Source organism: Pongo pygmaeus, chromosome 20, assembly GCF_028885625.2.
Source record: "Pongo pygmaeus isolate AG05252 chromosome 20, NHGRI_mPonPyg2-v2.0_pri, whole genome shotgun sequence".
In the NCBI taxonomy this organism is placed as follows: domain Eukaryota; kingdom Metazoa; phylum Chordata; class Mammalia; order Primates; family Hominidae; genus Pongo; species Pongo pygmaeus.
In genome coordinates, this window is record NC_072393.2 from 11,014,763 (window position 1) to 11,028,865 (window position 14,103).

At 54.1% G+C, this 14,103-nt stretch overlaps 1 protein-coding gene across 8 annotated transcripts in view; it reads left to right on the plus strand.

The window, feature by feature from the left end:
• The window catches only part of DNM2 (dynamin 2), a 112,224-nt gene that overhangs the window by 44,045 nt on the left and 54,076 nt on the right, over nt 1–14,103 (plus strand). For all 8 annotated transcript variants that reach the window (XM_054463927.2, XM_054463930.2, XM_054463932.2 and 5 more), the window contains exons 3-5: nt 10,083–10,232; nt 12,170–12,373; nt 13,586–13,684. In XM_054463927.2, coding sequence (XP_054319902.1) covers nt 10,083–10,232; nt 12,170–12,373; nt 13,586–13,684 — 453 coding nt within the window. The remainder of the gene's footprint in view (nt 1–10,082; nt 10,233–12,169; nt 12,374–13,585; nt 13,685–14,103) is intronic.

Here is a 14,103-nt window from a genome sequence, read left to right on the forward strand (position 1 = left end):
GCTGAGCCACTCACTGGGCCTGGCCGCAAACTGCATTTTTAATGAGACCCTGGTGATGCTGGTCTCTGGCCACACCACTGGGAGAGCCTGCCCTGCTTGGTTTAGGCTTGGAACGGAGACTGCCCAGGTTCCCAACCTGGCTCCTAGGGAGGGACCACACTGTGTTTCCTCTCTGGACAGTGATGACAGTAACACCACCTTGTTAGCCTTAAAGCACACGTTATTTCATACATGTTGGGGAGGAGGGGAGAGAAGCAGGCAGACAGCCTTGGCCAGGAGCGAGCACAGAGCGCAGGCCTGCCCAGTGCCTGACCCGGATGAACGATGATGGGTTCCTGGGTTCCTGATGTCTGTCCCCACCTTACAGAGGAGGGAGCCGAGGCTTCCTGACCACTTGCCTTAGGGCACGTGGTAACATTGTCTTTAAAGCTCACCCTTTAGCCACCTCTTGGGGGAATGTGGCCTTAGATAACCAAGGTGTGACTTGACCAGATCCTGTGGCTGTTGGTGGAAAAGGGACCACAGGGGCCGATGCTGAGGCCAGTGCCCGGGAGGAGGAAGGAGTACGTGCTGGAAGGGGTGGGGCAGGTGGGGGATGGCTGTGGCAGCTGTGGTGGAGGTGGATGCATAGTTGCACCCTGTTGGGCTGGTTGAAAAGGGAGTTCCAGGAGTGTCCCACATGGGTGGGGCCCTTTCCTGCCTCCCAGCTTGCACCCCTCAGCCCCGCCTGATCATGGCATTTTCAGTCTCTGTCTCCTTTTTTTTTTTTTTGAGACAAGGTTCTGCTCTGTGGCCCAGGCTAGGGTGCAGTGGCACGATCTTGGCTCACTGCAACCTCCATCTCCCGGTTCAAGCAATTATTCTGCCTCAGCCTCCCAAATAGCTGGGACTATAGGTGCACACCACCTAGCCTGGCTAATTTTTGTATTTTTAGTAGAGACGGGGTTTTACCACATTGGCCAGGCTGGTCTTGAACTCCTGGCCTCAAGTCATCTGCCCACCTTGGCCTCCCAAAGGGCTGAGATTGCAGGCATGAGCTACCACGCCTGGCAAATTTTTAAACTGAGATGAAGTCTTGCTATGTTGACCAGGCTGGTCTTGAACTCCTGGGCTCAAGCAATCCTCCCAGCTCAGCCTCCCAAAATGCTGGGATGACAGGGGTGAGCCCCTGCGCCCGGCCGGGCTCCAATCTCTTATTGCTCCAAGTAGGTGCCCACTTGGTGCTGGGCCTTAGCTGATCTCCAGGGAGGCAGTGTGAGCAACTGGCATGGTCCCAGCCCCCGAGCCCCAGCCTGTGAGTGTCTGTTGGATTCACCTTGGGGTTGGGGGCCCAGAGAGAACATTCTAGGTAGGGAAATAGCATTAGCAAAGCGGTGTGGGGAGGCGGTGAGGCTGGGGAGGGGCCAGAAGGCAGGAGGGACCGGGACTGGTAGGCATGTTGAGGATTCAGCAGTGGGAGCTGGGGTGGCATGGATGGTGGGGGGAGACCACTGGCCGCCATGTTCAGGAGGGACAGTCAGGGACCAGAATGCAAGCGGGGAGTGGGGGATAGGGAGTGGCAGAGAGGCTGGCATGGCGCCAGGCAAGAGGCGATGGGGGCCTGGCCCTGGTGGTGCCGGCAGATGCCAGGCAGTCTAGACTGTCTTCCAGGCGAGGTATTAAGCAGCATAGGCACCCTGGCTGGGGGAGGTGGGTGGGAGGTAGGACGCCCTACTAAGAGGAGAGGAAAATGAACACATTGCGGGCATCAGTGATTGCTGGGGCCGGCGGGGCCTTGTGGGGTATACACCAGACCACATGGCTCCTAGGGATTGGAAGCTGGCTCTCTGTGACCAAACTCAGAACCAGGCTGCCACCCTTTACTGGCCCGGGACTTGTTAAAGTGACTTCCCTCTCTGTGCCTTGGTAGCTTCATCTGTAAAATGGGGGTGATGGTGGCGCTGCCATCACGGCCATGGCACCCCATTGGCTGTGGTATGCTGTCCCTTCTTGTGGGGTCTGATGTCCAAAGACAGGACCCCCAGAGCACGGCCTACGTTCCCCTCTGGTTCCCGCAGCTTGCCCTCATTCCAGCCATCCCTAGTGAACCATTAGTTCTAGCCATAGAAGTTTAAACATTACCTAAGACCATAACCACCAGGAAGTTTGGTGGCCCATGGGTGAACCCTGCCCTCATTGAGAAGCAGCCCCGTAAACTCTGGGTGCCTGGGACTGTTCCTGTGTGGAAAGTGCACAGTGAGGCCCTGTGAGCCACCCCTCCCCACTGCCCTTGGCCTTGAACTGGCCTTTGGTGTGCTCACTGGAACCAAGGAAGAGATGTCAGGACCTGGCTCCAGGGCTTCCCATTGGCCTCAGAATCAAATTGAGCCTCCTTCTCAAGGCCTTGTGGCCCTTGCCAGTCTCTGGGACCTCACCTTCTCCTGGTCCCCAGCCACTGCCACCATCCATCTCTCTCCTGATTCTCAGGCCCAGCTTGCTGGTTCCCACTGCTGGGCCTCTGTGCTCACTGTGCTGCCTGCCTGGAACGCCCTGTTCCCTACATGCCGCTGTCTCTGCTGCTCACCCCCACCTGGTCACTTGCTGCCTTCATTCCCCAGCAGCACGAGTTGTCCTGTTTTTGTTTTTTCTTAATGGACTCTCTCTGCGCCAGCACATGAGGGGAGGCACGCCGATCGGCTCTGCCCAGCACAGGGCCTGGCACCTGGCAGGTGCTCTGCAGGCATGGCCGAGTGAACGAGCTCAAAGGGCTGGTGCTGTGCCCCTTCTTGCCTACTGGGCGGGAAGTGACGGGGGTTACTTTACCAAGCACCTTCCCCTGGTGAGCCCGGCCCATCACTCTGCCATTCCATCTGCAGCCTTGTATTTAGAGAGCAGACCAAGCTGGCGTGCGTCAGGCTGTGGGCTGGCTGGGATGCCGGCCCAGGCTGTCACCTTCCCAGTGACAGTGTGTCCTGGACTGGGAGATGTTTGCGTATTGCCTCGGATTAGAGAGAACTCAAGGGCTAAATGGGCATGGGAAGTGCTGTGTGCTGTGCCCACTTCTTGGTCTGCTGAAGGCTCTTAAAAGTCCTGCATTAGTGGATCCTGCCTGCTGGCATGGTAGCTAGGGTCTCCTGATGGTGGCTGATCCCCAAGTTGTTCCTCCTGGTCACACCTGCCAACGCCAGGTTTGGGAAAGGCAGATCTCCTCTCCTTGCCTTCAGGGCCAGCCTGGTCATTGTGTTCTTTGCTGGGGGAACGGTGAGAAGATCCAGGGCAGAGCCCCAGTGTGCAAAGCACTGGGACCCTAACCCAGCCCCTGAGGGTTCCCTGAGACTAACAGCTGAGCCGCTTGTGTGCTCCTGGTGGGATTTGATTGCAGTCGGCACTGGGTTCTGTGTCATTGCATTTTGGGGAAACTGAGGTGCTGAGAGAAGGGTAGGAACCCGGAGCTGGGTGTCGCTAGGCTGTGAAACCATGAGGCACCCCGAAAACTCTCCTCCCTCTCTCCCTCTCCTCACCTCCCCAAACCCTGCTGTCTTGTCTGTCGGGCTGAAGGCAGGTCTTCCCAGCAGGACCTGGGCATTTCAAAATTCTTAAGCGGTGCCAGCGGGCACGTGACCAGTGTGCTTTGAAGATAGGGAGGGCCATTCTCTGACCAAGCGCCTTCGGTCACTCTGGGGCTCCACAAGCTCCTTTGAAACAGGAGGCTCCAAAGACCTCCAGGGTCACCAGGCCAGAGGTGACTGTGGCCTCTGGCAAGGGGCTGTGTCTTCATGTCCCAGGTCTCCTGACCCTGAGAAGGTGGCAGCTTGCACTTGTGGCTCCCTTCTGAGGCCACCTTCTCAAAGGGCCTGAGGTGCAGGGGATTGACTGTTTAGCACAGTGGGACCCCATTTGGGGGGGTTCCTGGGAGTGATGTCCTCCTAGGTTAGAGCACAGATTCTTTTTTTCATGGATTTTAATTAAGCAGCTGCTGTATACGAGATGCTAGGGGGAACTGTGATCACACCAAGTCCCTGCTCTCTCAGAGCTCCAGCTTCAGTAGGGGACACAGGCTTGGAGGGAGGCAGAACCTCTCTCTGGAAAAACCCGCAAGTGCAACCAGTAGGCCCACAGTTAGGAGGCCCTGCGGTGGGCAAGGACGGCTAACTCCCTGGCCTTGGCAGTGTGATTGCTGGATGACTGCCCAGTTTAATCCTTTACTCCTGCTGTGTGCCAGGCTGGGTCTCTCAGAGGGGGCCTGGGCTGACACTCCTCCCAGGGAGCCCTCCTTGCTCAGGGTGCCGGGTGACAGTGGGGGGGTGTGTGGAGCTATCAAAATGCTTTGCAGTTTGCCGAGGAATTGTAGGAACAGGCTTTGGTATCTGTAAATGCCCTGTCTGCAGAGGGTGGCTTTGGGGTGCAGCTTGATGGCAGGGACCGGGACAGGCAGAGCCAGGGGTGGCTCAGTGGCTTGGTGGCTGGGCCTCGGCTGCTATGGACAAGTTGACAGGGAACTGCCCTGTCTGCAGAGGGTGGCTTTGGGGTGCAGCTTGATGGCAGGGACCGGGACAGGCAGAGCCAGGGGTGGCTCAGTGGCTTGGTGGCTGGGCCTCGGCTGCTGTGGACAAGTTGACAGGGAACTCAGTGTTAAGGCCTCTGACTGATTCTTTGGGCCAGTGGATTGTTAAAAAAAAAAAAAAGTCATCTCATCTCCAGCACTTGAGCGCATGCAGCGCTCCAGAGCCCCAGGCTAGGCCCTCTACTCCATTTCTCTTTTTGTCATTGTTTTGGGACAGGGTCTCCGGCCTCCCCTTGTCATCCAAGCTGGAGTGCAGTGGCGTGATCACAGCTCACTGCAGCGTCAACCTCCTGGGCTCAAGCAGTCCTCCCACCTCAGCCACCCGTGTAGCTGGAACTACAGGCTTGCGCCACCACGCCCAGCTAATTTTTAATTTTTTTTGTACATGTAGGATCTTGCTATGTTGCCCAGGCTGGCCTCCAGTGATTCTCCCACTTCAGCCTCCCAAAGTACTGGAGTTACAGGCATGGGCCACTGCGCTTGGCCTGGTGGAAGCTTTTAAACCTCTATTGGGCTGGGCATGATGGCTCACGCCTGTAATCCCAGCACTTTGGGAGGCTGAGGCGGGTGGATCACCTGAGGTCTGGAGTTCGAGACCAGCCTGGCTAACATGGTGAAACCTCGTCTTTACTAAAAATATACAAATTAGCCGGGCGTGGTGGCATGCGCCTATAATCTCAGTTACTTGGGAGGCCGAGGTACGAGAATAGCTTGAACCGGGGAGGCAGAGGTTGCAGTGAGCCGAGATTTCACCACTGCACCCCAGCCTGGGTGACAGAGCAAGACTCAGTCTCAAAACAAACAAACAAACAAAAAACCTCTGTTGACCTGGCATTCAGCGTTTACTTTCACCGTGCCAGGGAGCCCTGTGAAGAAAGGCAGGCAGCTGGGGCGGACCTGGTCGGTGCCTGGGCCTTTTTCTCTGGTGTGGTTCTGTTGCTCGCGGACCCACTAGGGAAGAAACCACGGTTTTCTGGCACCTGCTGTCCATATCCTTCGCCCGCATGGAGGGCTTGGCCGACAGCAGAAGGATCTTGGAGGAGAGATCACAAAGAACAGCCCCTGCTGGCCGGGCGCGGTGGCTCACGCCTGTCATCCCAGCACTTTGGGAGGCCGAGGTGGGTGGATCACGAGGTCAGGAGGTCGAGATCATCCTGGCTAACGCAGTGAAACCCCGTCTCCACTAAAAATACAAAAAAATTAGCTGGGCGTGGTGGCGGGCGCCTGTCGTCCCAGCTACTTAGGAGGCTGAGGCAGGAGAATGGCATGAACCAGGAGGCGGAGCTTGCAGTGAGCCGAGATGGCACCACTACACTCCAGCCTGGGCGACAGAGTGAGACTCTGTCTCAAAAAAAAAAAAAAAAAAAAAAAAAAAAACAGCCCCTGTCTTCTCTAATCCCCTGTTGGTTCCCAGCCTGCATGTGACAACCGGGGAAGGTGCCGTGCTCCAAAGTCTGGCGTGTGGGTCTGGCCGCCTGGTTCCAGCCCCATCTCGTGGCTGCCCCTGATTGCGCGGACTTGGGTCAGGCAGGTGGTCCTTCCTGGGCCCGTTTCCTGGTCCCTGCGTTGGGGAATGGCCTGAGGTTCCGGGGGAACCTTTTGCAGTTCAGACACCTAGATTCAGCTTGCTGGGGACGGGGGGTTGTAAATGTCCCCTGAAGCCTGTGGCAGCTGGGCAGGCAGAACCTCTATTTTCCCACCTAACATGCATGAGTGTGCCCTTGGGGACAGAGCAATGACCAAGGCAGATGGGCGTCCCTTCCCTGGTGGCATGGATATTCAAGGTCAAGCTCTCTATATTAGACTTCTTCTCACCCTTTGTCAGATGGTAGTAAGTGTTATGGGGAAACGAAGGCAGGGGAGGAGGGGGCTGGGTGGAGCAGCTGCTGTGGAGAGAGAGACCTGCAGGAGGTGGGGTTGGTGTTTGACTTGAGAGAGTAGCTTGCCCTCTCTGGGCTCCTGCCTGTGTGTGCTGAGGGAAGGATGGCGCCCACTGCCCCTGGTGCTCTCTTTGCCACATCATTCCTTGGGGCTTTCTGCCCACCAGCTGCTCAGACCGTGGCTGTGCTGGCTCTGCTCTTCCTGTGCAGATATTGACTGTGAGTCCTCATACAGCCTGTTATGATGCACATTTTATAGATCAGTAGACTGAGACCTGGGCAGGCCCTCTGACTACAGACTGAGCTCATTACTGCACACAGCGTGCTGCCAGCACATGCTGGGCTCTGGGGTGCTGGAGCCGCAGGTCCTGGCCCCATCAATGCAATCCAAAGTGAGCTGGCTCTGATGAGGAAGAGGCCAAGATGCCCCCCTCAGGGAAGTCTTCCTGGGAGAGGTGGTAGCCAGGCAGGCCCGGGAGTAGGACGAGGTAGGGCTGGGCTTTGTAGACACCACACTTGGCGGGGCAGAGGCCTGCTGGGGAGAGGGCCTGTGTCCTTGCCACCAGCCCATCTTCCGCGCCATGTCCCCCTGCACTCTTTGAAGGGAGATGGTCTCTTTCGGGGCTAAGCTGGGGTCCTGGAGCCAGAAGAGAACTGAGATTTGCTGTGGGGGGTTGGGAGCTGTTCCATTTTTAGTGGCTGCTACAGGAAGAGCGGCCGAGTGTTTCCCCTTGTCCCTGCAGGAGGCTGGAGTGTAACTGTCCTTGGGAACTGGGTCAGCTGATAGCAGGGCTGGGGGTGGGGGTGGGGATCCTGAATCCTCCAGCAGACGTCCTCATTGCCTCTGATCTGGGTCGCCAGTGCCTGTGCTGGACACGGTCCTCAGTCATCGGAGCCCACTGAGTCTCCCCCTGACCCTGCAGAGAATTTCGAAGAGGCGAAGTTCCTTCCAGTGGCCTCGCAAAGGCTATCTGGCTTAGGAGCCACTACCTGAAGCCAGAATTTCTGAGTTCCAAGTCCCCGCTCCATCACGGAACTTGGCCCAAGGCCCTTAACCCCTCTGGGCCTCAGTTTCCTCATCTTTGAAATGGGGATCTTAGAGATGCCTACCTGTCAAGGGACTTGTGAGGCGCAGTGGAACCACACGCAGGGCCTGGCCAGAGTGCCGTAGTTTCTTCGGTTGCCATGAGGGGATGGTGAAACTCCTCACACTCTTCTTTCTGCCTTGAAGATTCTAGACCTGGCTAGGCGTTCATCTCCCTTTTTGCCTTTGCTTGAGGCAGTTTATGGCATGGCTGTGTTATTCACGTCACCAGGTCTCCTCCTGGTGGACATTGAGGCCATTTTCGTTTTTTTACTCTTAAAAACGCAGGGCAGTGCACATCCTCGCATCTCTGCGGTGGGTCAGGTCTCTGACCTCTTTGCCAGTGTGACTTATTACCCCTTTCTTTCTTTCTTTTTCTTTTTGAGACAGTGTCTTGCTCTGTCGCCAGGCTGGAATGCAGTGGTGTGATCATAGATCATATCTCACTGCAACCTCCAGCTCCTGGCTCAAATGATCCTCCCACTTCAGCCAATATTAATCTGCTTTCATGCTGCTGATAAAGACGTATTTGAGACTGGGCAATTTACAAAAGAGGTTTAATGGAGTTACAGTTCCACACAGCTGGGCTGGGGAAGCCTCACAATCATGGCGGAAGGCAAGGATTAGCAAGTCACATCTTATATGGATGGCAGCAGGCAAAGAGAGTGAGAGAGCTTCTGCAGAGAAACTCCCGTTTTTAAAACCATCAGATCTCGTGAGACTTATTCGCTATCATGAGAATAGCACGGGAAAGACCCACCCCCATGATTCATTGATCTCCCACTGGGTCCCTCCCACAACACAAGGGAATTATGGGAGCTACAAGATGAGATTTGGGTGGGGACACAGAGCCAGACCATATCAGCCTCCCAAGTAGCTGGAACTACAGGTGTGCGCCAACATGCCTGGCTAATTTTTTAAATTTTTGTAGAGACGGGATCTCACTGTGTCATCCAGGTCGGTCTTGAACTCCTGGGCTCAAGTGATCCACCCTCCTCGGCCTCCCACAGTGCTGGATAATAGGCGTGAGCCACTGTGCCCAGCCATTTCCCCCTTATTTTTAGCATCACTGCAGTAGCTGTGATCTTTGAGCTTCGGGGATCTCCCCTCCCCAACATTTTACTCTGAAAATTCGAACATCTGGAAATGTCAGGGCTTTGTACAGTGGATTCCTGTGTACTCAGCAGCAACCTTCCATGATGAACATGCCCTATATTTGCTTTGTCCTGAATCTGTGATTTGGGACTGGATTTCTCTGGTTTCCTGGTGGGACCTACACTGCTTGTCAGTTACTTATTTTGTTCCCCTTCATCTCAGTCTTGCTGTGGCTTTCAGATACCCCCAGGTCTTATATACACTCAGAGTTATACTCAGAAAGCATTTCTCCTGGAGGGTTTGTATCTAGGTAGGGGACCCTCTTGAATAGCCAGGGGGAGAAGGAAAGATGCAAAACCAGCTCTGAGGAGGCGGGGGGGGGTGCCCCTTCCCTATACCTTGTGGGCTCTTTGGGGAAGAAGGACAAGTGAGTGCCATGGGAAATACCCCTGGGGATTTTGTGGAGCTGGAATGTGCTGGTGGACCATGATTCCACAAGGACTTGGGCATCGAACTCCCTTGACTGGGACCCACAGCAAGGGAGGCTCTGTGGCATCACCCTAATCAAATGGACTCACCGTCTCTCTGGGTGATGTATCGCGGTACTTCCTCTTCTGTTCATCAGTCAATCAGCAAATAAATGGCTGGGCATGGTGGCACATGCCTGTAATCCCAGTGCTTTAGGAGGCTGAGGCAGGGGGATTACTTGAGCCCAGGAGTTCAAGGCTGCAGCCATCTGTGACCACAGCACTGCACGCCAGCCTGGGTGACACAGCGAGATCCTGCCTGTAAAAAACAAAACAAAAAACTAAAGAAACTTTGGTCATTGGCCATATCTACCTGTTAATTTTTTTTGGTGGGAGGGATTCATAATATGTCATGACGTATGTTAATAGTTTGCAAAGTGCCACATGGGAACGTAATCTTCAGGATCTGGAAAGAGACTCAGTCTATTCAGTCTATAGGAACCCCCGCCTCCCCCAAGACCCTTGTCATGAGAATGAATCTCTCACTCCCAAATTCCTAGAGTGATGATGACTGGGGTCATTATTTTCTTTTTTTTTATGTTTTATTTATTTATTTTTATTTTCTTTTTTTTGAGATGGAGTCTCGCTCTATCTCCCAGGCTGGAGTGCAGTGGCGCGATCTCGGCTCATTATAACCTCCGCCTCCCGGGTTCAAGCAATTATCTTACCTCAGCCTCCTGAATAGCTGGGACTACAGGCCTGTGCCACCACGCCCAGCTAATTTTTTGTATTTTTATTAGAGACAGGGTTTCACCATATCAGCCAGGATGGTCTGAATCTCCTGACCTTGTGATCCGCCCCTTTGCCTCCCAAAGTGCTGGGATTACAGGTGTGAGCCACTGCACCCAGCCTGGGTCATTCCTTTCATTCAACAAAGCATTTCTCCCCCCCATGTCCATGCGCACCCTGCCCACAGCTCTTTCTCATTTTCAGCATCTCTCTTCCCTTTCTAGAACATGCCGAGTTTTTGCACTGCAAGTCCAAAAAGTTTACAGACTTTGATGAAGTCCGGCAGGAGATTGAAGCAGAGACCGACAGGGTCACGGGGACCAACAAAGGCATCTCCCCAGTGCCCATCAACCTTCGAGTCTACTCGCCACACGGTAGGCAGCGCGGGTGGGGACCTATCACTGACCGTTTCTGGTCGTTCATGGACAGTGCTATGGGTGAGCCTGTTTACTTCCGCTCATGGGTAGCGTGTGCCCATTCACAAACAGTTGATATTCACACGCACATAGCCCCCTGATCTGTGTTTTCCCACTTGTGCTAGGTATGTAGTACCCAGACCTCTGTCTCAGCTTGAAGAAAGAGCATGCCAGGAAGTTGTTTGGAGTGGCGGGGGATTGCGGCTGTTTCCCCCTTTTACCAAGGGCAGCCACCACTTGGCTCAAGGCAGCCAGATCTGCTGGTGCCTCAAGAGAGGCCAGAACCAGTCTTCTGTAAAATATCCTGGTTTTTTGTTTTTGTTTGTTTGTTTGTTTTTTGAGACAGAGTCTTGCTCTGTTGCCCAGTCTGTGGGGTGCAGTGGCGTGATCTCTGCTCGCTGCAACCTCCGCCTCCCAGGTTCAAACAATTATTGTGCCTCAGCCGCCTAAGTAGCTGGGATTACAGGCATGCACCACTACACCCAGCTAATTTTTTTTTTTTTTTTTTTTTTTTTTTGGAGATGGAGTCTTGCTCTGTCACCCAGACTGGAGTACAGTGGTGCGATCTCAGCTCACTGCAGCCTCTGCCTCCCAGGTTCAAGCTATTCTCCTGCCTCAGCCTCCTAAGTAGCTGGGACTAGAGGTGACCACCACCATGCCTGGCTAATTTTTTGTATTTTTAGTAGAGATGGGATTTCACCATGTTGGCCAGGCTTGTCTCGAGCTCCTGACCTTGTGATCTGCCCACCTTGGCTTCCCAAAGTGCAGGGATTACAGACGTGAGCCACTGTGCCTGGCCAATTTTTTTTTTTTTTTTTTTGAGACAGAGTCTCGCTCTGATGCCCAGGCTGGAGTGTAGTGGTGCAATCTCCGCTCAATGCAACCTTCACCTCCCGGGTTCAAGCAATTCTCTGGCCTCAGCCTCCCGAGTAGCTGGGATTACAGGTGTGTACCACCCTGCCTGGCTAATTTTTATTTTATTTTTTATTTTTTTTATTTTTAGTAGAGATGGGGTTTCACCATGTTGCCCAGGCTGGTCTTGAACTCTTGAGCTCAGGCAATCCACCCGCCTCGGACTCCCAAAGTGCTAGGATTACAGGCGTGAGCCACCACGCCCAGCCCATTCAGCTACTTTTTTGTATTTTTAGTAGAGATGGGGTTTCACCATGTTGGCCAGGCTGGTCTCAAACTCCTAACCTCAGGTGATCACCTGCATCCGCCTCCCAAAGTGCTGGGATTACAGGCATGAGCCACCGCGCCCGGCCTCATCCATTTGTCTTTTGTTTTTGTTTTTTTGAGACAGTCTTGCTCTGTCGCCCAGGCTGGAGTGCAGTGGTACGATCTCAGCTCACTGCAACCTCCACCTTCTGGGTTCAAGTGATTCTCATGCCTCAGCCTCCCGAGTAGCTGGGAGTACAGGTGTGTGCTACCACGCCTGGCTAATTTTTGTATACTTAGTACAGATGGGGTTTTGCCATGTTGGCCAGGCTGGAAGAACTCCTGGCCTCAAGTGATCCACCCACCTCAGCCTCCCAAAGTGCTGGGATTGCAGATGTGAGCCACCGCACCCAGCCTCATCTGTTTGTCTGTAATGGTTCTTTGGTATTGGCTGAATGGATGGGCTGAAATTTATTCAGTCATTCAGATCTATTCCAGTCTGAACTGTCCTGATTTAGAACTGCGTCATTGAAATGGAGTAGGTAGAAGGTATCTGTAGGATGGGATCCTAGAAGGGGAGTTACTGGATCAAAGGTGTAGTTCAGGCGGAGTGTCAGGCCACATCCTCAGGTCTGAGCCCCGCGCAGGAACTTTGGTAGTCAGCTGGGTGGCTGTGGGCCTGTTTGTGCCTCCCCTCTCCTGGCTGTCAATGCCTTTCCCTCTGGTTTCCCTCCCAGTGTTGAACTTGACCCTCATCGACCTCCCGGGTATCACCAAGGTGCCCGTGGGCGACCAGCCTCCAGACATCGAATACCAGATCAAGGACATGATCCTGCAGTTCATCAGCCGGGAGAGCAGCCTCATTCTGGCTGTCACGCCCGCCAACATGGACCTGGCCAACTCTGACGCCCTCAAGCTGGCCAAGGAGGTCGATCCCCAAGGTAACCCTGAGCCCAGGGCAGCAGTCCCCTCTTCCAGGTGCCTCTGAGCATGGGACGTGCCCAGCATCCTTGGTTCCAAGTCACTGGCGTTCTCTTTAATCCATGGCCGCTGTAGGAAAAGGCCTTCTGGAACATGGCACTTCCTCCGAGAACCATCAGTGCTGGTGGGCATCCCCTGGGAAGTCACTGTGTGGCAGTTGGACCGTCCTCCTTGGACATGGCAGTGCCCATGTTGCCAGGGTGGGAAGCTAGCCTAGGGCTGAAGGAAGGGCCCAGCACTCCATGGCCCAGATGCGATCTTAGGTCCCATCTAGCTGTTACTCTGCTCCCTGAGACATGGTCCCCTCTTAGTCAGAACAGGAACTTCAGTCCTAACCCAGATAGCTGACGTGAGGACTGTTGAACGTTTGGGTTGTTTCTGATCTTTGCATGGTGAGATCGTCTATTTCCCTTTGAGTTGACACCCCTGTGCCCCTCTAGTCAGTCCCTCTACTGAACCCTCACTGCAGAATGTGAGCAGGAAGAGGCCCCAGGGAGGGCACAGCTGTGACCCCCTTGATGCCCAAATTGGCACCCACCAGAGATCTTCACTCTGGCTTCCATCTGTCCCCAGTGTCTCATGCACATGCCACACATATAACACACAGGGTTAGCACAGAACCAGGCCCTCAGCCCCCGTGGGAGCAGTTGATCTGCAGAGGTGAGACTTTGCTAGGAGGAATCCTTGACTCTGGAATGACTTGTGGAGAGGTGGAATTGGATGGGATGGTTTCCAGAGTGGAATTTTAGTCATTCAGGCAAGAGGTAGCCCTGGAAACAGTCGTGTCAAACTCAAATGTTCCCTTGGGACTTTGCCGCCACTTGGAGAGTCCAGCATCAAAATCTGGCCCAGGAATCATGTTTACGTGAGGTTTCCCCAAGCCTGCAGCAGCAGAGGTTGTCCTTAATAACACAAGTGACAATAACGGCCAGCATTTGTTGAGTATTTGCCGTGTGCCAGGCTCACCCTTATGACCACCCTGTGAGATCAGGGCTGTGACCATCTTCATTCAACATGTAGGAAACTGGGGTCCAGGCCTGTGACGTTCTGGCTTTCCCAGGTGATGTGACCTGGAAGTTTCAGGGCCGACTGGACCCCAGGTGGCCTGCAGCTGCCAGCTGATGCTCTTTGCTGGTGGCAGCCTCTGACCTCTGACCTCTGGGCTCTTTCAGGCCTACGGACCATCGGTGTCATCACCAAGCTTGACCTGATGGACGAGGGCACCGACGCCAGGGACGTCTTGGAGAACAAGTTGCTCCCGTTGAGAAGAGGTGTGGCTTTGTGGGTGCTGGGGAAGCAGGAGGATGGGTGGGGTCCTTATCATTACTGAAACCCTGGCACCTGTTCCCTGCCTGCCTGGAAGTCACTGCTTCTCCATTTCACCGTAACTCCTTCTTTCTTTTCCCTTTGAGCATATATATCTTTTTCTTCTGATTTGTATGCATTCGTTTTTCAAGTGCACAGTTAACACCTGCTGGTTTCTGAAACATTAGAAAACAAGTGTATAGAAAGAGGAAACTAAACTCACCCTCAGCCACACTTCCTCCAGACAGCCACTGGTGAATCTGCAGCTCCCAGCTCCCCAGGGTTTATAACTTTAATTAATTTTTTTATTACTTTCTATTATGACCCTTCCCTTCCCTTCCCTTTTCCTTTTCCTTTTCCTTTTTGTTTTTTGAGATGGAGTTTT